The sequence below is a fragment of the Oenanthe melanoleuca genome, chromosome 11 (genome assembly GCF_029582105.1).
Source record: "Oenanthe melanoleuca isolate GR-GAL-2019-014 chromosome 11, OMel1.0, whole genome shotgun sequence".
In the NCBI taxonomy this organism is placed as follows: Eukaryota; Metazoa; Chordata; class Aves; order Passeriformes; family Muscicapidae; genus Oenanthe; species Oenanthe melanoleuca.
In genome coordinates, this window is record NC_079345.1 from 68799 (window position 1) to 96149 (window position 27351).

The 27351-nt window shown below is 43.6% G+C and overlaps 1 protein-coding gene across 4 annotated transcripts; it reads right to left on the reverse strand.

Moving 5' to 3' along the window:
- Positions 1–6: 6 nt before the first annotated feature.
- PHLPP2 (PH domain and leucine rich repeat protein phosphatase 2) lies at positions 7–26918 on the reverse strand. Of its 4 annotated transcripts, none has more exons than XM_056500847.1 (19): positions 26745–26918; positions 26281–26525; positions 22132–22265; positions 17889–18079; positions 17343–17468; positions 16134–16288; positions 12012–12119; positions 10826–11056; positions 9898–10100; positions 9338–9398; positions 8699–8794; positions 7259–7414; positions 6386–6586; positions 5736–5898; positions 4402–4532; positions 3903–4013; positions 3277–3465; positions 2916–3147; positions 7–1577 (listed from the first exon to the last, which is right to left on the reverse strand). In XM_056500847.1, the coding sequence occupies exons 1-19, from the start codon at positions 26886–26888 to the stop codon at positions 441–443; spliced, it is 4014 nt and encodes a 1337-aa protein (XP_056356822.1). In that variant the 5' UTR covers positions 26889–26918; the 3' UTR covers positions 7–440. The 4 variants fall into 4 exon arrangements, with proteins under 4 accessions (XP_056356822.1, XP_056356821.1, XP_056356823.1 ...); XM_056500846.1 differs by having other exon boundaries at positions 12012–12158; XM_056500849.1 differs by lacking the exon at positions 7–1577 and having other exon boundaries at positions 2991–3147; positions 3330–3465; positions 12012–12158.
- Positions 26919–27351: the final 433 nt, after the last annotated feature.

Below are 27351 nucleotides of genomic sequence, written 5' to 3' on the forward strand. Positions count from 1 at the left end.
CTTAGGTCAGTTTCAACTGGCTGTATTCTTTCAAGGAATAACAAAGTCAGGTGCTGGGGGGGGAGGATGGGACACTGCATCAGAAATATTCACAGGACTCTGAACACTGAGCATTTCTCCCTCAGCAGCCTCCTCACTCCACACACACATACACCAGCCCCTTTCCTGCAGAGCTGGCAGAACCTCAGGGTTCAAGGACTTACCAGACAGTCCCTAATATAGAGCTCAGCTGCTGATCTGTGTGCTCACAGAACAACTGAGACCTTACAGTGGTTGAATGGACAGTCCAGACACTGGCCTTCCTGATTCTTCCTCAACTCCATTAAGGAAGCAAGCAGGTACCTGTACTCCTGGCAGATCCCAGCTCCCTCAGAGGGCAAGACAGCCCTTATGAAACAGAGCTTCCTGGGACAGACAATGTGGGAGTGGTACTTATAGGGTTACAAAGCTGTGTCAAACTCCTCTGGCAGGGGTACTGCATGTTCTTTCAGCTCCTGATCTGTTCTGTCCTCCTGGTGCTGCTTAATTTGTTCCTTCACTTCCTCTTCCAGGTCAGGTGGCACCACAAATTGATCTTCTGGCTCCATCTGGGATGGAGCAGCAAAATAGCCTGTCTTCTTCTTGGGTGCCTCTGTTGCTACTTCAATGAGGTTGAGGCTCTCCTCCAAGGGCACTATGGAGCCATTGGAAAGCTTCTTTCCATAAAGACAACATGTGGAAAGAGATTTTTGGAGTTCACACTTCTCCCTGACTCCTCTCTGTACAGTGTTGCTGTTTACACTGTTCTGCCTCCGAATGATCAGTACAAGCCTAGAGTCATTCTCTGGCCCTAGAGTAGAAGAGCTGTACTCTGCAGCAGGATGTTCTAATTCCAGACCCTTTCCTTTACAGCAATGAACGTCCACCTCTACCTCCACTTTACTGCCATTTGTCATCACACCTTCCACAGGCTGCTCATCATCACTATCCAGACCATTGTCAGACTGGTTGCTAGAGAAGGTGGCATTGGAAGGCTGGCGCTGAAAGATGCTTGAGGGGGGCACAGGATGTAGGCTGCAGCGTCGCTCTTGTCGTGGTAGCAAACTGCCATCGAGGCCAACAGCACTGTGTTCATCTGATGCAGTAGAGCCCACCTCACTGCTAACCTCAGAAGCAGACAGTTCACTGTTGAACTCTGAAGCGATTCCACTGCTACATGAAGGTGTTGCTGGTTTGGTGGCGGTAGAACTAAATCCCCCAGGGCCTGTCAGAGTGAGGCCGTGCATCTCGCATGTGCAGCTGTCCTCACCAATGTTCAGACATACCACCATTGCACCAACATTGTCTTGGCAACCATAGCTTTGGGCTAAAGTGCAGAGTTTCTTTGCAGCAGCAAGTGGGTCGTGTAGGTGCCGCACAGCTGAGACAGCCTCTGTATAAGAAAGGTGTTCCCAGAGAGCTTTGTTCCCTAGAAGGAGCAACTCATCTTGTACAGTCAGTGGAATGGAATTGACGTGTGGTTTGGGCAGGATCCAAGGATGCAGGTATGTGCAGCCCAGCATCCGAGTACAGCAAGTCACACCATTGACTTTGTTGTCCTGCAGACAAGAGAAACAAAGCAGTAGCATTGGATGTGCTATTAAATCATTTAGAAAGCAAACTTTCCCCTGCTCATATGCTAGTTTGGAGACTCAAGAAATGCCAGTTACACAGCTGTAGCACTGGAGAAAGGGATCTAGGTGCAGGTAGTACAGTGCAGACATTCACTATTACCTGATGACCAGGTACAACAACCACCACCACTTGTGCTGGCAACAACACACTTTTATCCCACAAGATTTTTTGTTGCACTCTAAAGAATTGTAGCAGACTATTCTGAAATGTGCAGCTAGACTACCTGCAGTGAACTGATGAGAGAGTCTCACTGATTAGCCTTATGTGAAATTTATTCTTTTAGTACAAGTGAAATAATGAGTTTTGATTTTCTCAGTGCAAGACAGATTATGCAGACATTAAACTATTTCTGTGTATTATCTGAGCTATTTTCCTCTTTATTAACATATAACTTCATTCTGAAGTATGGATATTACATCCTGGAAAAAAAACAGAACAAGTAGGTATCTAGAGCAGTTTCTGTAACCTGAATGTATTATCCCCTTCTGCTAGATGGACCCCTGGCCAGCCTGGCAGTGGTCTCCCATAAAGAGAAGTGCCCACAACCCTCAGTTGCTTTTCCAAGTCAGTGTTTTGAATTTAATTTCAGCATTCTTAATTTCTGTATCCTCTGGATGTTAACACTGCTGCTGCCGCCAAGTATTAAAACCTAGCAGATGAGACACATAGGGAAGTCTCTTATACAATAATTTCACTTTTCTTTTTCAGAATCTATTAATGAGCCAGTTTTTAAACTATTTAATGTGCTGCATTAATACCATAGTTATTTTTTCAGTCAGAGTGCTATGCCACAGAGTTACAATACCTTGAAAAGCTGTAACACAGTGACACATTATGCTTATGAAAAATACTTCTATCTAGCAACTTAATACTTTTTAAAAGACCCACTGAGCATAAAACTAAAGTGATTTGCACTGATTTATCAAGATATTTACAGACTTATTTTTCCCACTCTTTGGAACTTCTCTATTAATTTCAAGTGTTTAGAGAATTAACCTTTACAGACTTCTCTAGAAATCATTTTAAGTTTTGCATACATGGGTCCAGGTCATCCTGTACCCATAGATCTTAGGCCATAGTGTTTTAGGAACGTGCAATTTTGAACAGCAAATCAGCAAAAGAAGCAGAGCAGGAAGCACTAGATAAGTCATTCAGAACCCTCATGTCACTCCCTGTAATGTCATGCAGACAGTCGAGCTCATGTATTTGTACCAAGCTTTTACATGAGCGTGGAAGCTGAAGTGAAAAGGATCCAAACTAACCTCTGTTATAATGGCTTTTTGTTCCTTGACTCTACTGGCTTCTTCTGAACATTGTTCAAGGCTGAAGACTTTGGAGAGAGGCAATGCTTTTCCACTTCGGCACAGAACAGCTTGGCACGTCCCCACGTTGGCCACCGTCAGAGAAAAGTTGCTGGCTGGATCAGCCACCTCATTACGGATGTAGCAAAGGACAGCAGAGGAACCCAGCTTCTGCCCAGCCATGCCCAGCTTCCTGTTGGAGGAGAAGGTGTAGGAGGCTCCAGACTCTACTGACAGGCATTCTGGAGGGCTTCCTCACCCCACCTAACATACTGATATACCTATGCAAGTCCCACCAGGACCAGCTTGCTCACTATCCTACCTGTGGGAGACCAAGAAGGTGTTGGACATGAACATGGTGTCAGACTGCTGTACCTCCTCCAGGAGCACATCAGCCATGGTGCACTGCAGCAAGCGTGGCAGTTCTTCATTCTTGTCACCATCAAACATGCCATACACAGCCTCCACCCCCTCTGCAAAGCTCCCCAGTGCCAGGGATGACACACACAGCCTGTCAGAAAAGCATACAAACATAGTGAATATGTCTCAAAAAATTATCTTGTTCTCAAAACCACAGCCATCAGGTATCTTTACTGTGAGTGCCATTCTCACAGGGCAGCATTCACTAGCCTGGGAAATGTACAGCTGCATGTTATTACTGGAACTCCCAAACCCTCCTTGACCACATGCAGGAGAGGGCAACAGGCACAGCTGGCAAGAGAAAAAGCATCTTTGCTGGAGAGGGAAGGAGAGTCCAAATGTACCGGGATAAGTGTGAAAATTGAGGCAAAAGGTAATATGGAGACATGAGTTACCAAGCCTTAGTAAGAGATCTGGAGAGACAATGGGATGGATGAGCTCTTGGGCAAACATGTTTGCTTGGGTGCTCAGCAGTGCACTCTACCCAGCCTCCTGAGAAGACAGCATTCAGCAGACCACAATACTCACTTATTTCTTTGGCCTGCCATCTCAGCTACTCCGTGACTCCAGAAGGCAGAAGTGAGTGCCGAGTCTGCTGTGAGGGAGGGCTTAGCATCAATCTTCAGTGTAGTAATGTGACTACAGAGAAAAGAGAAGTTAAGCTTTTCTAGAACCTGATGAACAGGCCTTAGGACCTTGTCCAGTCTAGAGTTTTAGACAGCAGTCTGTGGAAAGAACTCCATCAAGGAGAGGAGTTTAAGGTCTAAGTCCTCTTGAGATGTCTGGCTGTTTATGCCAGAGACTCCTGGGAAAACCTCATACTACCTGAAAAATTCCTTGCTCTGATGTTTCAGACACAGACTTTTCCCTTCCCAAAGACAGTAAGTCTCAGCTGCCTCAGGCAGGGAACTTTTTACCACTATGCAATGAGAAAGTGCTTTTACTTTACTATCCCCCATTTCCTCTCCTGGCAAGGATTACCCTTCCCTGTGCATGTCACTACTGGGTTGACTTGTCAATGGCTCACCTGAAGATATCCAGTGTCTTGTGTTCTAACACCAGGTTTGCGTTTCCACTCAGGTCCAGCTCTTGCAAGGCACCTGGCAGTGCCTCAGGGATTAGGATTTCAGTTAACTCATTGCAGCTCAAATCTACAAACTGCAGTATCAACAAACAGCATGACAAAGAAAACACTCTTTTGTTGTGTTATCAATTACTCCAGTGCTCCTCAAAAACATCATACAACCCTGCTACTTATTGTATCTCACACACATGATGACAATGCATCTGATTTGTCAGAAGAAGAATGATTTATAAGCAACCGCAATAGCCACGACTCCAATACTGAAAGATTAGGCCACACCAAAGATAAAAGAAGGCCTCTATATGAAAACCTGCCTAGCTATATAACACTGCCCACTGTCTCAAATGAAAGAAACCAGAAATGTCAGAGACAGGGGGTAAAGGTAAATGAGATCCTCTTTGATCAACTCAGATATCTAGAATGCATATTCTGTGGCCTCTTCTTGGGTTGATCAAAGTCATAGAACCACAGAATGGTCTGTGTTGGAAGGGACCTTAGAGTTCACTTTGTTCAACACATCTGCCATGGGGAGGGACACCTTCCACTATAAGAGGTTGCTCCAAGACCCGTCCAACCTGGCCTTGAAACTTCCAGGGATGGAGCAGCCACAGCTTCTCTGGGCAACCTGTGCCAGGGCCTCCCCACCCTCACAGGATTATTATTCTTCCTAATATCCAACCTACACCCACCCTGTTTCACTTTAAAGCCATTCCCACTTATGCTGTCACTCCATGCCTTTGTCCAAAGTCCCTCTTGAGCTTTCTTTTAGTCCCTTAAGGCAAAAGAAGGCTGCAACAAGGTCACTCCAGACCCTTTTCTGCTCCAAACTTAACAACCTCAAACCACTCAGCCCATTGCCATAGCAGAGGTGCTCCAGCCCTCTGATCATCTTCATGGACTCCTCTGGACCCACTCCAGCACGTCTAAGTCCTTGTGCTGAGGACCCAATATTCAGCCCTCCAGGTGGGATCTCATCTGAGCAGGGCAGGGGGGCAGAATCCCCTCCTTACCCGCTGTCCATGCCACTGGGATGAGCCCAGGATTTGGCGGGGGGGGAGGTTTCTTAGTGCCAGCGCATATGGCCAGGGCACATCCAGCCTCTCATCCAGCAGCATCCCCACGCCCCTCTCAGCAGGGCTGCTCTCGGCTGTTCATCCCCCATCCTGGACTGACACCAGGCACTTGGCCTTGCTGGGATCTCCTGTTCTATCCTAGCAGTCAGTCCTCATTCTATAACCCAAACCTTCCCCAGCTCTTTATCTTCTCCATACAAATACCTGAATACAGGGCAAATGCAGGATTTCTGGGAAAATGCTTATTTCATTAGAGTGTGCAATAAGTGTATGAAGTAGCTTGCAGTTTGCAACCGTTGTAGGAATTGTTTTCAGTTTGTTGCCACTCAGATTCAGTTCTTCTAAGTGCTCCAGCTTACTAAGTTTGCTGAAAGGGAAACAAAAAAATACTGTATCTTACAGACATTAACTTGTCATTTTCTGAAGCTGCAGATGAAGTATGCATAGACACTGCCCTTTATGAGATACTTTTCTGATTTACTGAGAGGAGACCAAAAGTCCTAAGACATGGTCAAGTAAGATGCAGGGTCCCCATGCCTGGCTTGGATTTGTACAAGACAGACCCTTCACTGTCAGTGCTGAAGTTGCAAAGAAATATCACCCCATTCCCACATACATGCAACACAGCTAGTTACATCCCTTGGTCCCTCTGGATGGGACTTCCACTAGCACAGGAAAGCCTACAGCCAACAGTAGTACCCTGTGCCAATGGTTCTCCTCACTTTGTGTGTAGAAATGTCAACTCAAGCCAGAGGGAGAGCATCTCACTTTGGCTTTGACTCATGTTCAGTCATAGGGAGGTGGCAGCTTCCTCCTAGGGAGCACTGTCTTGCCCAACAGCCTTACTGACTTACCTTGCAGGGAAAGTCAGCAGGTTGTTGTTTGCCAGATGCAAGATCCGCAGGTTTGGATGTCCCACCAAGACAGGGATGCATTGATCTGTGAGGTTGTTATTAGTCAAATATAGCAGCTGCAGCATGCTCAAACTCTCCTCCCCCATACATGCAGAGGGCAAGGACTCCAGGCTGTTTGCAGATGCATTCAGGTACCTGAGGCTAAGCACAGGAAATGCAAAAATCAGACTTCACATCATCCAAACCACTCCATTAACACCAGGAAAAGAAGCTGTACAAATGCCAATGTGGACAGCAGTATCAGACAGGAGGCCAAACAATACTGCATCCCTACACATTAAGATTTGTGAGTCTACTAATGACTTACTAGCTATATGCACTGTGGTACTGTGGATGCATGCAGCATTTTACAGTAAACAATGAGTACTGAAAAGCCTATCGATAATACTGGTGGAAGCAGACAACATAAAACTTTACTTAAAGAGGGGCTTCTTTAAAGAATGGCTTACTCCTGCGTGAATAGACAGTTATGAGGGACTGTTCATTTGTAAAGGGTCTCTCCTGTTGTTCTCCAGTTACCTGAATCTGACTGGCTTCTTTTCTTTGCACTTGAACTTATGACTACTTTTAAAGACAAAGCTCTTCAGGCAGCCTCTGTTTTCCAGTAACTACTCAGTAACATGGACTGATTCCTTCAAATCAGCTTGATAGCTTCCCTTCTAGCACCTGAATAACCTCCTCATAAAGGGAACACCTCGTTATCTCTTTTGCAAATGGCATTTTGCAAGGGCACTCACACAGATGCCACTTTCAGAGGCACCTCAACACTCCAAAGGATACTGCAGACAAAAGATGTTTGTTACTGACACTCACTTCAGAGCTTTGACAAAGAGTGTCTCTGGGAGTTTAGTCAAAAGATTGTGCTGAAGGTCCAGCACCTCCAAAGGAATGTGTTCTAGAAGAGGTGGAAGGCGCTGCAGACGATTGTGCCCCACCATCAACTTCCGAAGACTCAAGCTTCTGAGGATCCTAGAAAGACACAGGGATTTTTATTGAACTTGGTTTATTCATCCTGTCATCTAGAGAGTGGGAAATGTAGTATTTAATCAACTTAATTTGACTTTACAGCAGGGAAAAAATAAAATACACTGATCCATAAAATGTAAACAACGACAAAGCAGAACAACACACAGGGTAAGATGACTCAGGCTCTCTGAATGCTTGGAAGCATATCTACATTTTCCTCTACACCACTGCTAATTGGTATCTTGTGATGCAAGTTGGTGTGCATGTACCTAGCATTCTCTCAGGCAAAGAAAGAAGTCACAAAGGAAGGCTTTAAATGCCTGTTGTCATTTGTAAGTAGAAAGAAGTGCTTCCACACTGCCAACATAAATTCGGAGCTTTAACTAGCGGCTTAGCATCCTCTATTATTCCTGAGGCAGTAATTATTCTTTGCATAATATACTTAAAATTTGGTCTCTTTAATCCATTGTGACTGGCTAAAATTTTCTTCTGAGTTCTTATTATCACATTCTTGTATTGTCCTTTTCTTGCTTTTGATTTATATAGTTTTTCTGTGCCAATGACATAATGTCACTGCCGATCACTTTCTATGTCTCTTGCTTCAACTTCTCCAACCTATGTTCTGCATTCCTTCCTTGTTAACCCCTTCTCCATTCAATTTTAGTATAACTTACCCTAGAAACTGGGTCATTCATCAAATCACACCCCTGCTAAATACCCTTGTTAGGCTGAGAATATGTTTATGCTTTGCTTCTTCCTAGGATAAATAACTGAAAAATTGTATTAGTTCTTGTCTCTCATTCACTACATTTCTGCAGAAATTGAAAAGGAAATAGGGAGAAAGGAGCTGGCTGATGGTGTACTGTGAAAGCTACATTTGAGATCAGCTGAACTGTCCCTTTGTGATAACTCCTTGTCAAAGGTAACAGATGAAATTTCTGTGGGACGATGCAAAAAGTAGTAGTGTCTCACCTATGACCTGTGTTCACAGACAGTATGATAACACATATAAATCACAGCAGCATGTTCTATATCAGGTGCAAATAGCTGCAGTAGCAGCTGAAAGCACAGAAGGGAATTACCTAGCCCCTACTGTTCAAAAGGCTGACCTAGAAACTGGTTCTTTCCAACATTTGAATACAGAACATTTTTGATGCTGCATAGATAAAGTAAGTGGACTATATCTTGACACAACAAGGAATTAAGCAACTGGAATAGCACTGCTTCTCTCTTCCCAGACAGCCCGTTGTAAAAGAAAGCTCAGCTCTGTTTACAAAGTTTTCTGACCTCGATGGAAGCTCCAAGAGTAGGTTGTAGCTCAGATCCAAAACTTCCAGTTTCTTTGCTTCACAGGCCCAGTCTGGGACACACTGTAGTTGATTGCTGAGAAAAGCAAGTGGGACAATCTAGAAACCAGCACTCCATATGGAAAAAAACTCTGAATGCTGCATGATTTTAGTGATAGCCAAACCAAAAGCAACAGGAAAAAATGAACAGCATCTCAGTTAGTCATGTGAAAGTTACCTTGTAGCTAATGCAAACTGAGCTGGCTCCTGACTTGGCAGGGCATCCTATCTTACAGGTCTCACAATGCTGCTCCAAGGGCAGGTGTAGGCAATGAAACCAACAGCAGAGATCACTGGCAGCCACTGTAAGTATTTGGTCCACGAATCCCCCCCAGTCAGTTCAGTAAGCTGCCACAAGTTCAGTGGTCCCTGCTTGGCTTTTTTTTCTGATCATAGCCTACAGCTGAAGGACAGTGAAGCCACCTGAAAAGGTCATACTGGTTCAGAAGGGCTTCTGGTCTGGGACATTTTCATTATTGTTTAGTGCTGGGCTTTGAAGGGCTTTGAAATTCTATTGTGTTTAATTGCTCTCAAGGTGTCCAGATAGTTGCTTTAAATTCTGTTGTATATTATCACTTACTGAGAGAGTTCTAGACATGTCAGTAGGCCAGGAACCGGATAAATATTGACAGCTGTCAGACCTGATGAAGTAAAGCAAGTAAGTATGATTGCAGAGCTTCCGAGAGAAAACAGCACAGAGAAGCAGCTTAGCTATCAAATGAGATTCAGTCTTTCTTTATGGAGACTCAAGGTCCCCATTGAAACTTCCCACCACAGAGTTCACACTTCATACATCTGCCATATGGTACTACAATGTCTCATTATCCCATTTCTTCATCTGTCATGTGGAGCACCAGAACAAGAGAGAATTGTACTTTTCTTTGTGGGTGCCCAAACAGATCTCAATGTTAGATGAATTCCTTGAACATAACACCACAACCTCCACACTGTCACACAGCCTGTGTACACACAGGCATATGTGATCCATAGGAGCTAACCTCAGAGGACCCATCATGTACTGTTTCACCACAATAACATCAGCATAAGCATTTTTTTAATGCATGAGAAAGAGCAAAAGTCTGTTTTCCTTTGCTGCCAGGGCTTAAAGGGAAAAGGCAGGTGAAGAAGACAGAGACATACAGTTGCTGTTGGCATACAGGGCCCGAAGGGAGAAGCCACTCAGCGTCAGCTCTCTCAGCTTATTTCGCTCGCAGTGCAGCTGCTCCAGGCTGACCAAGGAGCTCAGATCCAGATCTGTCATCTGATTGTCTCGTAAATCCATGTAAGCCACAGATTTGTTCCCCTCCAGAGTGTCAGATGCTGCTCTCTTCAGGTTGTTCAGCCTAAACGCTCAGAAATGAGTTAAAAAGTCAGAAAACAGAACAGTGAACACTGGACATCAGTAAGAAGAGAAAAGAAAGAAGAGGAAAGGAAGAATTCTGGTGAAGGCTAACACCAAAGGTGAGCACAGTGAATGAAATGCGTGACAAGCAATGGTGAATTTCAGGCAGTGAATACAAACAAAAACCTTTCCTCTGTCTACATTGCTGCATGTGCATTCATGCATTTTAATGATTTTCAAATTCTTAAGAGATTCTGAAGGAAGATCTAGTCTAGAAAACAGAAAACAGGCCATGGGGCATCTACTCTGTATGGACACAGGAAGCAAATGCAGAGAACTAGATACTAAACTGTCTTGACACACACAAAAACCTCTTTGTCCCCTTCTGAGAGGTCTGCAGTTGGCAACCTGGGGAATTAGGATCATATCTCCAGGGCAGGGAGGCAAGAAAGGGAAGGAGAGATCAAGGTTTTGGTACCTTGAGTCACCAAAGGTCAAGGTAACAGCAAATCACAAGAGGAAACTAGAGAGCTGGGTTACATTCATCATCTGGCACTGCTCAATGAAGCTTGCTTGCCCAAGTGGATTCTGCACACCCTCAGAAACAGAACTCCATAAATGCTAAAGAATCGGTAAGAGAAAAAACTGAACCTAGTTTATTGCAAAATGTATCAGAAGTTACAAAGACACACTGTTTTATAGACACCTGCAAATTTCACCCCTTACCTCAGGTCCACACTTTTGATGTGATTCATCCGGTTCAGCACTGTCAGGTCCAGGGTCTCTAGCAAGTTCCCTGCCAGGGCTAGTTTGTCTAAGGTGACAAGTTTCTCACAAATTGCTGGCAGTTCACAGAAGTTATTGAAGGAAAGCCCAAGACAGCTGAGCTGCTGCAGGTTTCCCATCTCTTCTGGTAAGGATGTGAGGAAATTGCCATCAAGCCAGAAGGTCTGGAGACTGCAACAGTGAAAAAGAGAAAGAAAATAATTCAAAGAGTCGTGAACATCACATCTAGTATTTTCACTGAATTTTCTTGCATAGTTAGCTGGTCTCAATGTGGTTATTTTTAAAGGTACCTAACAGCTAATTCTATTATATACATAAAGTTACTGGAGTACTTTTATCACACATGTAATAGGCTTGGGACTTCCAGTTGTGCCAAAGATCGTAAGTCAATAGAAGCAAAATACAAATCAGTACTTAAGGTGTAAATGAAAGATATTTACTTAATTACTTGGTTTTCTACAAATAGCGCAGTTTAATCACACATCCTAACAGTCTGTACTAACAGTCTTGCAATTAAATTTACCTAAGCTTAAGCTCTTATGCATTTGGGGTAGCTACCACGGAAATAAAACAAGGCTCCACCAAACACTTTAAGACAAAATTTTCCAAGGAGATCGCTCAAGTAATTTAATGTTAAAATCCTCTAACTAAAAAAGCAGCCAATTCTGTAGAACACAATCAAGCATACCAGTGCTGACAAAAATCACTAGAGCCCTGTGAGAAGTTGCCACAGAAAAGTTTTCTACAATAAATTAAAACTTCAATTGAAATTGCATCGGTGCCGAAAATATTAAATTCAAATACTAAATGCAGAAAGTCAGACAACTCTGCAGCTGCAGAAAAATGCACATAGACTTATTTGAAAACAATGCAATTGCCTTCAATGCTTTATCTGCATCGAGTTTCCTCATCTTTTCTGCAGCAGCAGCTGTGATGTCTTAATAGTATTGAGTAACAGATTGCACATGTTACTTCTTGACCTTCAGCTGGAGTCAAATTAATCATTCAGCCTTCATGGGCAAAACAAGCTGCCCTAGAATTCACACTTTCAGAAACAGTACCTGCACATCAGTAGTGCTCATCTGAGGCACCAAGGATATTTATGATCACAGATGTACATACTCACTTCAACAGTTTGCCAATCTGACTTGGCAAGTAGTGAAGTCCATTACAGGAAATATTAAGCTCTGTCAGAGTAGAGATCTCACACAGTGATACAGGAAACTCTCCCAGTCTGTTATGAGACAAGTTCAGACTCTTCAACTGAGAAAACCTATTAGCAAGAACACTAGTTAATTCACAAACCTATATGTCTAAAAGCAAAAATATACAAACCAGTCATCAAGAATTCTTAAGTCTTTGTACACTGGTGATACACTCAGCTAACTCATCACAGGAGTTTCTGCATGAATTTGGGTTTAAGTAATTGATATTTTTCTTGATGGTCATGCTGAAAGTGAGCAAATACTGCAGGAACTCATAACAGCCTTCTACCCCAACTTGACAAGCTTCCTCCTAGTGACTGTTACTATGATATGGTGACTAAAACGCTCAGCTCAAAAAATTCACTTAAAAAGAATTAACTACAGTAAGAGTCTACAATTATGCGGCTTGGGAAAAGAGGAGCTGAAAACATTCACTGGGACTATTCTGAGAATAAAACAGAACAGGGAAATCCCCTTTCCAAGCTGGGTGCAACAGAAAGCCAAGCCAAGATGTAAAAGGGAAAACTAGGAAAGTGCTTGCTTCACGCTGGGAAAGCCCAAGACCTGCACCCAGAGGTCCTTGAACAAGACTGCACAACCACAGGGCCCCTTGCTCAGCAGACTGTGTACTGCCCCAAGTGCAGACAACCCCACAGTCATGACACTGCCACCAGTGCTTGAGAAATGGTTACCTCTTTCTAGCTCCTTCAATCGCCATGCTAGGTCCAAAGGGAGAGAAGGAACTTAGTGTGGGGGAACCCTGGCACAGCAGGGCTCTCCTCCAAGAGTTCCTGCCTCCTACAGAAAGCAAAATTATTGTTCCCCAAGTAATAGCCTCTTCATCCCAAACTGAAACCACCAGAAATTAATTCAGTGGGGAAATTAGTATCTCACTTTTATGAGATAACTGCAAATTTAATGTACCAGAGAACTACTTCTTGGAAACAGGCACTTATTCATCTGCCTCACCTACCCAACTTTTCATAGGCATTGTCAAGTAGCTCTTATTTTGAAGCAAATGTTTTAATATAGGTAACAAAACCAAGGGTAATTAGCTTAAGGGAGAATATTACTTCTAGCTTGAGATGTCTTGAAATATAAGAGTGAAAGGTTTTGGAGTTGTTTTCTTCTTTATAGTGACCTTTTTCAGATTGTAATGCTTGTAATGATCTGTGTAGGAACTATGCATAACATTTCTCCATTTTGCTTTATAATTTTGGGGGGTGTTGTTCTTTTGAAAGAGGAAGTGCAACTGAAACTTGGACATGGGTTGTTTGCTTTGAGCACCCCATCATATGAATAAGGGCATTTTTGTCTGCTGCAACCACAGACTCTCTTGTACTGCAACTGAAAGCCAAAGAGAAAAAGATGCTATGTTGGTAAAAGCCTTCCTCAATGGAAGGATAATGCAAAGACAAACAAAGATACAATAATCAGAAACCTGCACACAGAACTGTATTGGAAAAGAAGGAAACAATGAGGATGAACCTAAAGATTTGAACTATCTCATTAGCGGGTTCAACTTTAAGAGATTAAGGACAGGTCACAGCCATCAGGGTTTGAAATCAGCAAACGCTTTAATAAAACTTTTTTCTCAGGAGCTCTGCAATGGCTTTTGCCACACCTGTTCTTAGCACCAAGCAGCATTTCTCTCTCACTAACAGTGTGGTGAGAAGCTGCTCTGAGAGACACAGCATTAAACACAACAGCACAATGAACATTTAGAATTTATCCCTCTGCAAAAATATCAAAGCAAGCACTAGAGGAGCATTAAAGTTTCCAAAAGCTGAAGGGAAACTGGTACATGACACAGCTTGGCCTGAGATTCCTCATGCAGACTTCCATGCTCAGTGGGGAGGACAATACTCAAAAGACTTTTGAGTTCTCCTTCTGTTCCTTTTTCTTTCCTCAGTAAGCTCATGTAGTGATGTAGGAGTGGAGTGGAATGGAAATGCAACTCTCATTCAAACTGTGTATATGAACCAGGTATTACAGGGGATAAAGATCCCAAAATCTGTGTGGGTCCTCAGGTTTTGGTTTGTGCTCTCACAGGGCATACTGAGACAGCAAAGAGGTATGGAAACACAGCAGTCAATCTTCCATGGGATGACCACCCTCTGTTTAGCAGCCCAAACTGGTGCTGCCCTGAAATATTCCCAGTTTAACACATCCTGTTCTGCCACCAAAGCACGCCAGCACATATCTGTATCAACTAGCTAGAATGCTGACAAGAGACACGCAGATGTGTACACATATGTGCACACACACATGTGAATGAAGACCAAATCTCAGTGTTTTTCAGACAAGGGAGATACTAGAACGGCACTACAATACATAAAAAATAAGCTAGGAGATGCAACAAAGCAGTTAGGGTTATTTAATGCCCTTTGCTTAATATTTTCCCTTTAGCTAATTATTTTTCTCCATTATTACAGTTACAAGTAATTAGACTCCTAGAGATTGGAAGTTGCTCAGAGGAAGAGATCTGATCATTGTGAAAAATTCTCCTGTTGGGAACTGACAGTCTCAAGGCACTGAGAGCACCTACTGCAAGTGAGCAAGGGTCTTCTTGTGGTGCTGTAATCTTAGAAGCATCCTAAAACCTCAGATAGAAAATCTTTTCAAAAGGCAGTGAGCAGCTGTATATGGGCTAGCTAATGCTACCTATTAATTCAAGATTGTGTGGAGTGAGAGCTTCTTTTATGGCTTTTGTTTGCTTGAGGATTTCAGCTTCATCAGACATAGTCACTGCCAGGAAAAGAGTTGAGTTTCTGACATGTCAGATTTCTTGTTGACTACATGCAAGGTCAAAAGAAATTTCAAGCCTTTTTTCTGATCCTTTGAACCTGTAGGATGCTCATTTTAGAAAATAAAGTTCTGATGTACTTTTCAAAATTATACAATGCATTTGAAGATATAAGTAGAAAGCAAAATCCTAAACTATTTTAAGCAGCTTCTCCAGTAACAGAATCTATTACAATTCAGCATTAGAAAACTTTTAAATAAGTTTCGAAAACCAGACTAGACTCTGGCTCTAAATGAAACTGCAAAGAATTCCCAAAAGCGAGAATTTTTTTTTTTCATTGTATACTCTTATAGATACCTGGGCATCTCATTACTCTATAGGAAGAAAAATGAAATAGCACACTAGAGACCCCTAGAGACAAAGAAAACAAAAACACACCCCTCCCCACCCCACCTTGCAAAAAAACCCCTCAACAAACCAAAATGACAAAAACAACCAAACCTCAAAACCACAACAACAATCCAAAACAAACAAACAAACAACAAAAAAAGCTGTTGTGCAAGATTTCTCCAAATACATTTTCCTTAGGGTACAATGTGTTCCAAACAGAGCCACTGGACAACATTACTATAGGCTTCCTATCAGTTTTCAAAATTCACAGAGCAACTCCTTGAATTATATTTAGCATGGCTGATATACATATTGACAGACTAATTTCTTCCTAGATTTTTACGATTTTGGGGAATTAATTTAAAAAATATTTTTGTAAGACTCCTTCACTTACCTAAGATGACTATATCATGCTTCCATACCATCACACAACTGCTACTCTCTTAAAAGCAGATTCATCACAAGTTTCCAAAGCAAAGGTGGAGTCTCACAGGCCCTCTGCCAATTCCAAATACACATTAAGAATTTGCCGAAACAGGGTTTTTGAGATCTAAACTTCTTCCTACAAACACTTACAATAGCAGCATTAAGCTTTTCCTTGCTCTTTTATTTTATCAAGCAGCCTAATTACTATTGCATCTTGTCCATACAAATGGCATGTCACCCCACAAGGCTTATCTCAAATCAGAGTCAGCACAGAATCTGTGGAAGGGAGCTCGTGAATACTATAAATTGTTCGAAGTTTACTCCTGCTTGTACTGCCCAGTTCTGCTTCCAATCCCCTCACTTGTTAGAGCTTCCTAAAGATCGAATTTTTTACCATCCCCAAGGGAATAGGCAATACTTCATTCCTGTATCCACATGTCAAAGACTCCAAGTGTAGAAGAAAAAAATATTCTTTGCAGACCTGCAAAGAGAGTCAAGACTCCCTGCTCCACTTGTTCTCATAAAATTGTGGCGTAAGTTGAGGTAGGTGATATCTTGACTGTAGAAGAGGTGCTCTGGTACTTCCTCAAGGCTGTAGCATGAAAGATCAACCACGCTAAATCGCATAGACACAATCTGAAAAGAAAGAGAAAAAGCTGCAACTGTGCAACAAATTTTCTCTGGAAGCCTAATGGAAAGCCAAAGAATACAGCTAGTAAACAATTTGCAAGGACATGGAAAGAACCCCTGGAACCTGCCAGGTAGAGTCCATGAAGTACAAGCCCTTTGCTACATCACTGATGCACAAGGATGCACAGCTGGATACCAGCCAGGACTCACACAAAGCCCTGCTCTGTATGTGCACTGGGAACACTGCCTAAGGGCTAGGCTGTAAGAGAGCCAATGGAATAGAGAAAAACAGATCTTTCACAAAACTCTGTTGAGAAAGCATAATCTCCAAGTGCCTTCCAAAGGTGCAAGAAGCAACAGGAAGCAGTTGATTTTCCAGTTCAGTTCTTTGAGGTTTACAGAACCTCTGCCTGGCCTAGCTGCTTCTTCTGGACTTTTAGCTACTTCTTTCTTTTATTAGCGTGTTGAGGGTATAAAATTTGAAACATAAATTCTTATAAAAAGGTTTCATAAATTATGGTTTTGCAACATTTCATAAAGCCTCTGCAAATCTCGTCCTTTCATTAAGTATGTTTTGTTTTGAGGTCTTTGGTGCTTAATTGACATTTCTGATCTGCTTATCCCAAACTCATTTGTATTTCATAATATCCTTGCTGACCTACAATCTCTCTGTAACTCAAACCTCAGGGCCGCCCTGTGAACGTCCAGGCCATACTTCAAGTACGTTCAAGTACGGCAACAAATGCAATCTGTAGGTTTCTACCACTGTAAAGTCAGCCAGTCCCTGTGGTCTGCCTTAGGGACCTGTGATTAAGTCAGTCTCATAAGTGCAGCAGGGGTTAAAACAGCACAGAACTACTGTTCGACATTGCTGCACAGGTAGAGAAAAAGAGAAGGCTAACAGAAAATCTCTCTTGTCCAGAGCATGAAGGAAATAAAGCTGGAAAGTGTCCTGGGTACTTTCTCTGGCATCCTAGCTTCTTCTCTGACTGCAGAGCAAGCTTGCATCAGAATCCCCGTCCTGCGTGTGCCCTGCCCCCCAGGCACAGCCAGGGCTCACCGTGGATGCCTGCCGGTGCCAGCGCTGGCACTCTGCCAGCGTCCCAAAGGAGACGTGGTACGTCTGAGCTGGTGCTCCAGCAGCCGTGAACGCCAGCGTGTGCTGCCGACGCTTCAGCTCTTCCACCTGCAAGGGGAGAATCGACAGCAGCCCACGCACCAGCAACCACAGCTGACCCCAAGGCTAGGGGAGGTACTACTGACCACCAGGAACATTGCATTTTGCTGCAAATACAGCTGCAAAGTCACTGGAGAAAAACACAGAAGTAAATCCTGCTTAACGTCTTTTGGCTGAAATAGATACAGGAAGTAATAGTTTCCAGAATGTCCATGCACAACATTGACTACTGCTGTGAAAGCTGAACTAGTGTCTCTCTGCTTTATTTGCCTTCACACCACTACTCAAGCAAAGCAAGTAGAAAGGGGTTGGGCACATTAATGCAGTAATCTGTTTAAAAAAGCCTACATTAATCTCTTGTGGGCAATTCCCATCATTACCATTTCTTCCTTCCCAGGCTACAGGGAGCTAACCAAAACAAAGCCTTACCTTCCCTCCAATGAGAGGCAAGATGTGCATCTTCCCTGCGTGGCTGTCCTTCACCGAGGACACAATGAGGCACGTACCACAGAGAGTGACTGAGCGCTCGGCCCACTTGTGCAGCTGGGTCTTTCCTTTGCGTACGCTGTAGACTCCAGAGAGCAGGACGCGATCCAACTGCTCCACCTGGCACGGCTTTTCTGAAGAAAAAGGGGACATTGGCACTTACTGTCCATATGTTCTTCATTCTCATCTGTGAGTACAAATAACACAGATCTAACATGCAAAAGCAGTTGTTGTAAAAAACAAGCAGACAAATTGCACTTGAATAAAAAGTCACGTGCAGAGGACAAGCAACATCCTCAGTCAGCGCAGGAATGGCAGCTGAGCAGAACCATTTGTGCCTCCCAGAACAATGTCAGAATGGTTGCCATGAAGTGTTTTTAATCCACAGGTAGTTACAGACTTTAGCAAACCACAGCTTGCCAAATATCCTTCATTCAAATGCAACAGAAAAGCAATTTTATACTTTCATTGAGTCAGCTATAGTCACAGAAACCATTAAATAAGTGGCTTCAAGGAAGGCCTGGAAAATCAGCTACAAAGGAAGTTCTTTCCCTGAAGATTACTGTCCTGGTTTTGCTTCAGATAGAATTAATTCTCTTCCTGGCAGATAGTACAAGGCTGTGTTTTGGCTTCAGTGTGAGAACAATTTTTAAAAAATATTTTAAAAACTGCTGTTTTGGTAGGTGCTCAGCAGCACTCACCCAAGTCAAGAACTTTACAGTGTCCCATTCTCTGCAGCAAGCAAGGGCACTGCAAGGGAGCATGGTTGGATCAGCTGATCCAAACTAGCATCGGGGATATTCCACACCATAGAACACCATGCCCAGTATACAAACTGAAGGAACTGGGCCAGGAGGGCTGAGCATTGCTAGAGGAAGGGCACCAATGTGCTGAGCAGTGTATCGTGTATCACTTCTGCTTTATTTATCTTTGTTATTTCCCTTTTCATTCCAATTATTATTATTTTACTTTATTTCAATTATTAAACTGTTTTCAGTCCACAGGTATCACCTTTTTCCCATTCTCCCTCCCATCCCATGGGGGAAGCAATGTGTGAGTAAGCAGATGAGTGGTGGCTTATTCGGTGGCTGGGGTTAAACCACAACAGTCCTTTTAGGTGTCAGACCTGGTGCACAAAGGGCAGAGACAGATCTGACCACAGTGTGTTAAAACAAATCTGCTGTAAGCATTTCTTGTATTGGTTTAACAGTGGCTGGCCACGATGGTGATTTGTTAGCTTGATTTTGTTGAACTCGTTCTCAAGGTTGCATTATGTAACACCTTATCTGCTGTAAACGCTGGGTTAAGGATAGGTGTATTTTGTAATCTGGTCTGTGTGCTCAGCATGGCCCTTACCTCTGTACTCTGGTGCCATTTAGTGGAAAATATCAGTATTGACACCATTTGCCTTTTCTCCTCAGACAGCCCACCTAGGGAGTGGACACTTCCCACACCCTCCTTTTCTCCTCCACGTTAATTACAACAGCAATTGGCAATTTTTAATATCCCTAAGACGTTGAAACCAGTGTGGTTTCCTATTGCTGGGCCCCATAAATGCAGCTCTTGTTTAGGGAGGAGCAACTATCTGCAGCTTCTCCAACCCTGTGACAGGCCACGACTACTCAGACTGGACTGGAGTCAGACTGCTGCCAGTTGCTGCCACACTGCACACACTCAAGGTCAACCATCCTGCTTCTGGAGTGGGGGTTACAGAGGATTTGTACACAATACTCTAATTAAAGGAGAGACTGGTAGCATGTGAAGGGGTCTGAGCTGCTTCAGAGCTGATTGGCACTGAGGTCCAACTGCTCCTGGCACCCTACTGGGGCCTGGGCTGGATGTTCAAACTGATGCTATGTGGAGTAAGAAGGTCACACTGATCACACAACAAGCTTGAATAAGAAAACCATACTCCAAACACTTTTCAGGAGCAAACAGTTAATTCAAGCTGTAATATTGTTTCTCAGTTAGACAGCAGGATCTTCAGTTTGCCAAATCTAAAGCATTGTCTTGATGTCTATGTCTGGCTGAATTCAGCTCAAACATTTAGTTGCTTATTTACAACAAGTTTCGCTTCACATACATGAAGTTTGACATAAGATGTCCTTTACTGGTGAGAAACTGTAAGACTCCACAGAAAAAATTGTTTTGATTTCACCAAGCTGAAAGACTAGGTCCACACTTGTAAGAAAACATTATTATGGGACTGAAAGTGGTATCCTACTACTGCTGCCACATCAGCACTGTTCCAAGCATTACTACACAGCTACACCAATCCTCCAGTTTCCCTCTCTGCTCCAAAACCATGACACCTATTCTAGAGTGGGTCAAGGGGCACCGTGCGAACAGTCAGGTGGCTGGAACACCTCTCCTGTGGAGCCAGGCTGAGAGCTGGGGCTGCTCAGCCCGGAGAAGAGAAGGCTCTGGGAGGGCCTTCTTACTGCTTCTCCATATATAAAGGCAGCTTGTAAGAAAGGCATGGAGACACATTTTACGAAGGCCTATAGTGACAAAACAATGGGCCATGTTTCTAAACTGAAAGAGGGCAAATTTACACTGGACATAAGGTAGAAATGTTTTATGGAGAGTGGGGAGGCCCTGGCACAGGCTGCCCAGAGAAGCTGTGGCTGCTCCATCTCTGGAAGTGTCCAAGGCCAGGCTGGGTGGGGCTCGGAGAAACCTGGTCCACCCTTGTGGAAGGTGTCCCTGCCCGTGACAGGAAGAGGGAACTAGATAATCTTTAAGGTTCCTTCCAACCCAAACCAGTCTGTGATGCCATTATTCTAATTAAAGTTTCTCTGGGTAAAGTCCATTTTTTCCCTTATGTTCTCAGCCGCAGGCTTTGCAAAAGTATTGTATCATTCTCCATAGCACTCCCTCAAATTCCTCCCCTATCTTTAATAATAACTTTGTCAGCATTTCCTTGTACTTCCTTAAAACAGGTCTCCTGAACACTCTTCAACCTTTATACTCCTTCCTTCATAGCCTTCTTCTAAGCAGACCAGCTACCCATGCTGACTGAAACTACCCAATTGCATTTTCTATCTACTTGGTTCCATGAAGTTGAATCACAGTTCATGAACCCTCAGCAGCTCCTGCTTGACATACCCAAGCTTTCATTCTTTCCTCAAAAGCTCTCCATACCTCTATCCTTGATGCCTCTACTACTTCCAGCTGAAGTAACTTCTGACTCCCTCTTCCTTGCCCCATAAATCCAGACTACGTATGTCACACTTTTTTCCATCTGTTATGCTCCATGTTTTGCACACACACACACACACACATATATATATGTTTGTATACATATGGTATATACATCATATACACTGTTTTGCCCGTTCTTACACACAGCTCTCAGACAGAAGGGGTTTGTCTCAGATAGCAGGGTGAAGAAGCTGATTTCTTATAAATGCATTTTTTTGACACTGAATAACTAAAAGATGGCTAGCAGCTTAGTTTGGCTGCCCAGATCCACAGTGCAAGAACAATTTTCCATTAAAAGCACTTTTTTTTTTTCTGAAAAGCCAAAAACACACAGGTGAAGTACTCACAAGTAAGGAAATAATTTCCTTATCAATGAATTCTCTTTCTGACTGCTATCACATATGCCCACAGGCCTATGCCTGTTATCTGTGGCTCCTTGTGTATGCTGTATCCTGCCCAAATCAGTTCAACAGCCCACACTCCCAAGTCTCGCTTCTGCAATCCAGTGCCCCAAGCTTCTGATGGCAGCCTGCATTATTATTAACCAGCTGGCACCTTCACTCTTCACTCCTTAAAGGCTGTGGAGGTATTTGACCATGAGCTTCCTTGCTCATATCCACAAATTTTTTGTAAATACAATCTTCATGCACATCTAAATGGAGCTGCCATTTTTCTGATCCCAGTGGGAGCTCTAAGTCATCAGTTGCAATATTTGAAGCTAAAGACAACAGAGCAATCTTGTGCCTTCCTGTGGACCTGCCTTTTCTCAAGTCATAGACAGGATAAAGGAAACTACAGAAGTGTGATTTTTTTTTTGTATAAATCTTGAAAATGTTTTCTTTTAAGAAATGCTTACTAGTATTGCAGGTGCTTGATGTAGCCCTCTATAAAGCCAGCAGGCTGATGACTCAGGCTTTAGCTGAGCTCCAGTTCACAGTTACAGCTGCAGGAACAGGGACAGCATGCACACACAATTTCTTACCACTGTAAAAGCGAATCATACAGCTGAGATCAGAGTTTGCTGCCTCTTCCTGCATTCTGAGAGGATCATCAAAACCCAACCCAGCCAAGTAGTCATACACAATCTGAAGGGGTTTTTCTGTGGGCTCCAGCCTCCTGTCAAAACATGCAAGAAAGAAGTTTGAGAATGCAAAAAAGATTAAACAAGTCTCAATACAGCCAAAGCATGAGGAATACTGACACACTTCTGTTCTGCTCCCCTGAAAAGGACTGGCAAGCACAGACTCCTGGGTCCCTGCTTGACAAGCAGCACTTAAGAATTGCAGCACTTGTGAATTACATTGCAGAAACACAGAAAAATATCAATTGCCATAAGCCACACAATTCAGGGTGAGTATTTCTATTCATGATTTAAGGAGGAATCCACGACAAGACACAAAACCAGAAATACTGTATAAAAAAGCAGACGCCAAGTAATTAAAAAACCCTATGTATAATGTCTCAAAAATATAAAAGAACTCTTAAATTTTTCTTCCAAATGCAGCTTGGAGCAAAGCATTTGAAGAATCCTCATAAAGATTTACTTAAAAAAAAAAAAAAAAAAAAAAAAAAAAAAAGACAAATTTCCTACTCTCTTCAGCTCACATCCATGACTAGATTCTTATGCTTTGGCAAGTTAACTCAATCAGTACATTTAAAAGGATATTTTAGAACTATGGCAGAACACAGGAAGGATTCAGTGGCTAGCTTGAATAAATAGCAATAAGATCTTCTCACTTTCTCCAGAGACCCTGAATTGTGATTTTCTTCATAAAAACAACGAAGTTTCTTGGTAAATTACAAGTTTTATTTTAGGGAAAAAATAGTGTAAAAGATTAAGCACTGAAAATGCTAGGTAGGAGTTAAAATACATTGTTTCAATGATCTATTAATTATCCACCATTAAAAATGCCCATTTTTAATGTAAAAGCCCCTAGCTTCAGATTACAGTCACTGGATCTCAACTGTTACCTCTTCTTTAAACAGGAGTTTATAAACCATGTCACTAAACATTTCAAACTTCCTCTTCAAGATAAGGCACAAGGTGCTTTTAAAATTATTCTTGCAGTAGAGTGGGTCTACTTTGATACAAAAGTATTTTTACCACCAAATTTTTTTAGTTTATCCCTACGCTGTAAGCACTAACATGACTGTTCCCTGTATCCATGCACTGACTACACAAAACCACACATACACATTGCTTCAACTCAAACACTTTTCTGTTCTTGGATCAATTCTGCTCTCAACTTATAGCCTTCCAATGCACAAGTCCTCCTGATCTGCATTTTTTGGTAACTTATAGCCTCCTTCCTCTCCCTTGCAGTATTTAGTACACTTGTCTTTTACATAAATATTCCTAGTGATACTGAAAAGCAGTGTTTTCCAGGAAATACTGAACACTAAACCATCTAGAGCATCTGCTGCACTGGTTTCTCAGTACTGCCTCCCATCCATGCCCTCCTGAGTTCTTACCTTTTAGCCACAGGTTATTAACAGAGCAAACTGAACATGCAAGTTTACATTTCCTCCTTCCAACAGCTCCTCACCCAAAACAAGATGCTTACACCAAATAACTGTTTCCAGTTTGTAAGATATTTGCCACTGAGTTTTACTGGTTTGTGCATTATTTTTCTCCCCGTGACATCAGAACACAGAACCTCCGGCATCTTGGGTAGGAAGGGCCTTGAAAGGTCATCTACTCCAACCATCTCACCATGGACAGGGACATCTTTGAACAGGTTGCTCAGATCCCAGTCCAATATCTCACTGCAATGAATGACTAATACCTTTGGCAACCAAGACTGAAACTTCGAAGCATCAAGATCGAGTTTGCTAGGGAGGACCTGTTTTCCACTAAACTTTGCTGACTTGTATACATCATTTATACTGCATGTCTTAATGGCAAACATTTCATTGCTACATAAATATGTAGCTTCTTCTTGCCTCTTCTCAAAAATAAAAACCTTTCTGATGGTTTTTAATGATTATATCAGAGTATTTCTACTATTACTGACAGCTTTACAAATGTCATCAAATAACTAAGGGAGGACTGATTTCATAAAACATACACCACTTACAAGTACCTAGTCATCCAGGCTTCCTTTGGAGTCACCAAGACACATCTCAAGAAATAAAATGACCTCAGGTATTTCAAGCAGTCACATAGCAACTCTCACTTCACAGACAGGACTTCCAGATCAGAAGAAGGAAACTGACTTGAATTCACAGAATTGAAAAGAGAACAGAATGATCACAAGGATATTGCTGAATATTTAGACTGAATACATTGCTATTCTTCCGTACAGCTTTCAGTTTTTTAAGTCAAGTGCCAAACAAACATCTGCATACTCTGGAAAGAAAGTCACCGGGTGATATTCAAAGGGTGAAGAATTCAGAAGCTGTCTGGGAGATGCACGTACTTACGCTAAGATGTGATCAGATATTTAACAAAGTAATCTGTGTTGTGAACATGTTATTAAATTAATTGGTAAAGTTTGTTCAAGGAAGGAATTATCTCAATAGGGCACGAGGATAATTTTGAGTGCTCCAGCACCTTCCCATGGACATGTGAGTAGGTACCATCCAGGCCTCCTTCACACTAATACAGGAGTTACAGAAGCAATACTGGTAACTCCCATTTCCCCACCCAGAACAACTCCAGGGGAAGCAATTCAAAGATCTCTTCTGTGACAAATACACTCTGAGCATTACAAGGAACAGACACATCATAACCAAGAACTCTTCACAAAATTTATGACAAATCTTGACCAAGTCCTAGACATACCAAGAGGCAAAAAGAGTGGAAAGTAAAAGTTTACAGCTCAGTACTTGCTTCCAAAAGACTGGCAGCAGATCCAGTTTGCTAATCCAGCAAAATCTGCCACAAATCAAAGATAGGCACACCTAGCTAGCATGAGAAAAGAGAGATGAAAAAAAATTCAAATGCAAAAGCCACTTCAAAAGCTAAATAAAATCAAAATGTATCTCTTGAACACATTTATAAGCTTTACCTAAGTTTTTTCATGACCTGTGCTAACATGTCTGCTCCTCCTTAAAAATGCTGGAAAATCTGCTTGCTATTAGGGTCCAAAACATGCAATTTTTCAAGCAACAAACAGAGGTTTTCACTGCCTCAGTGGCTATGTTCAAGTGTCCATCTGTTTTCATACAGAATTTCTCACTAATCCATCCCTAATTCCTATAACCCTGACCAAGGCAAGGCAAATGGTTCTAAGTAACCTCTTCCAACAGTCAGTCATGTTCTCTCTGCATCTCCCACCATTAGCATTCCCACTCCATTACAGAGCAAACACACACAACAGTTTTAAAATTTGGACATGTGCAACCTGTAACCTTCATTTCAGTATCAAAAATCAGCTACTAGCTCTGTTCAAAATGCTGTATATACTGCTTAGCCTTTAAGTAAGGAGATCCCAGCAATCATCTGCCCCTGACAACAGGAGTGACAATTTTATAAGTGAATCGTAAGCGCAGATGAATGCAAAGTTTAAATTCCAACAAACTGAATGGGAGCTTCTAAACCTAGAGGAGTCTTAACACACAGCATAAAATTCACGTAAATTAAACCTTGAGCATCTATTTTCAGGCATAAAACATAGCATCAGATACTTAAGCTTTCTTTATATAATCTTTACTACAATTTTTGTCTCCCTTTAATTATTTAGCTGGCAACTCTTCTCAGCAAATAAAATTACTAACACATAAATATTACGTGACATAATTGTGACAGCACCTTACTTATTTTGCTGACTCAAAATAACTGTTTACAGTCTCTTAAATAAATCAGGTTGTCCAGACACTAAAACCCCATAACACAGAACACAACAAAGGAATATATGAATAAGTGCCTCTACCCAGAAAATGAGGACATATTTCTGACTGGAGCAACAGTCAAACCCTCCCTGTTAAAACACAAAGCTATGAAGTGTATAACCTCTATTTCACCACTATCTAATGTTTATGAAGTGCATGACTCAAGGCTGTATGTGACTGCCAGCTACTACCTCTGCCTGTTCCCTACCTGCCCTGCCAACAGGCACAGGGTGAACAGAGCCTCACAAACCTGTACAAAACATTTTTCAGCCAGGTTTTATCTGTCCTCGGCCCTCACCTGACCAGGTCTCCATGAAGCTGCAAAAAGAGGTTTTTCCTCCCTTCTCTGTCACAAATCTCCGAGGCTTGGGTGTTCACTGTGCAGAGGACCAGGCGCAAGTCCGAAGGAGCCGCAGCTGCCGGGTCTCTTCCATAGACATACACGCAGCCTCGTCCAACGTCCCCTTTCAGCCAGGTCCTCTCACGGGAACCAACGCGGCTCCTGCTCTGGCAGCTCCGGCTCCCGGCCCGCTTCGCGTTCCTCTGCAAGGCAGCCCAGAGCCGAGCGTGAGCCCGGCCCACACGGGCTCCGGTCCCTGCCCCGCACCGACCCCGCTCCCTGCCCCGCTCCGCACAGGCAGCGCCCACCACCCTGGGAAGGACCAAGGTCGAGGCGGGCAAGTGCCCCCGGTGTCCCGCAGCCGACTCCCCCCCACCCCACAGAGCCGCCCGGAGCGGCAGAGGCCTCGCTTTCCCCCTCACCTTCAGCACCCGGATGCCGCTGCGGGGTCCGGCCCGGCCCCCTCGTGCGCTGCCTGGGGCCGCCGCTTCGTCCTCCTCAGCCTCCTGCGCTTCCCTGGGCCCGGGCCCGGGCCCGGGCCCCGGCACCGGCCCGGCCTCCCCCATCGCCGGCCGGACCGACACCCCGGGGCTCGGCGGCCCCGCCCCGGAAGCGCACGGCCCGTCCGGCCCAGCCCCGCCCGGCGGGAGGAGGAGCGGAGCGGCGGCGGCGGCAGCGGCAGCGGGAGGAGAAGCGGAGCGGCGGCGGCGGCAGCGGCAGCGGGAGGAGAAGCGGAGCGGCGGCGGCGGCAGCGGGCCCGCTCCCCGCACTGGGGTCGCTCCAGGCCAGGCACTCCGAGCTCCGCGTCCTTCCACCAGCGAGAGGTGCCGAGTGCGAGCCGCTCGCCGGTCAGGCGGGGAAAGGGCAAAACCGTGAGCGCTGCAGACGCACCTGACCCGCTCGCCCTTGGCGCATCTCCAGGCTCTGTCACCGTCGGCGCCCTGCAGCTGGAGGTGTGCGCTGCTCGACAGCACAACAGAACCATTCTCCTGCTGCCCTGCAGGTCCATCACATAAGCTCTGCCAGGCT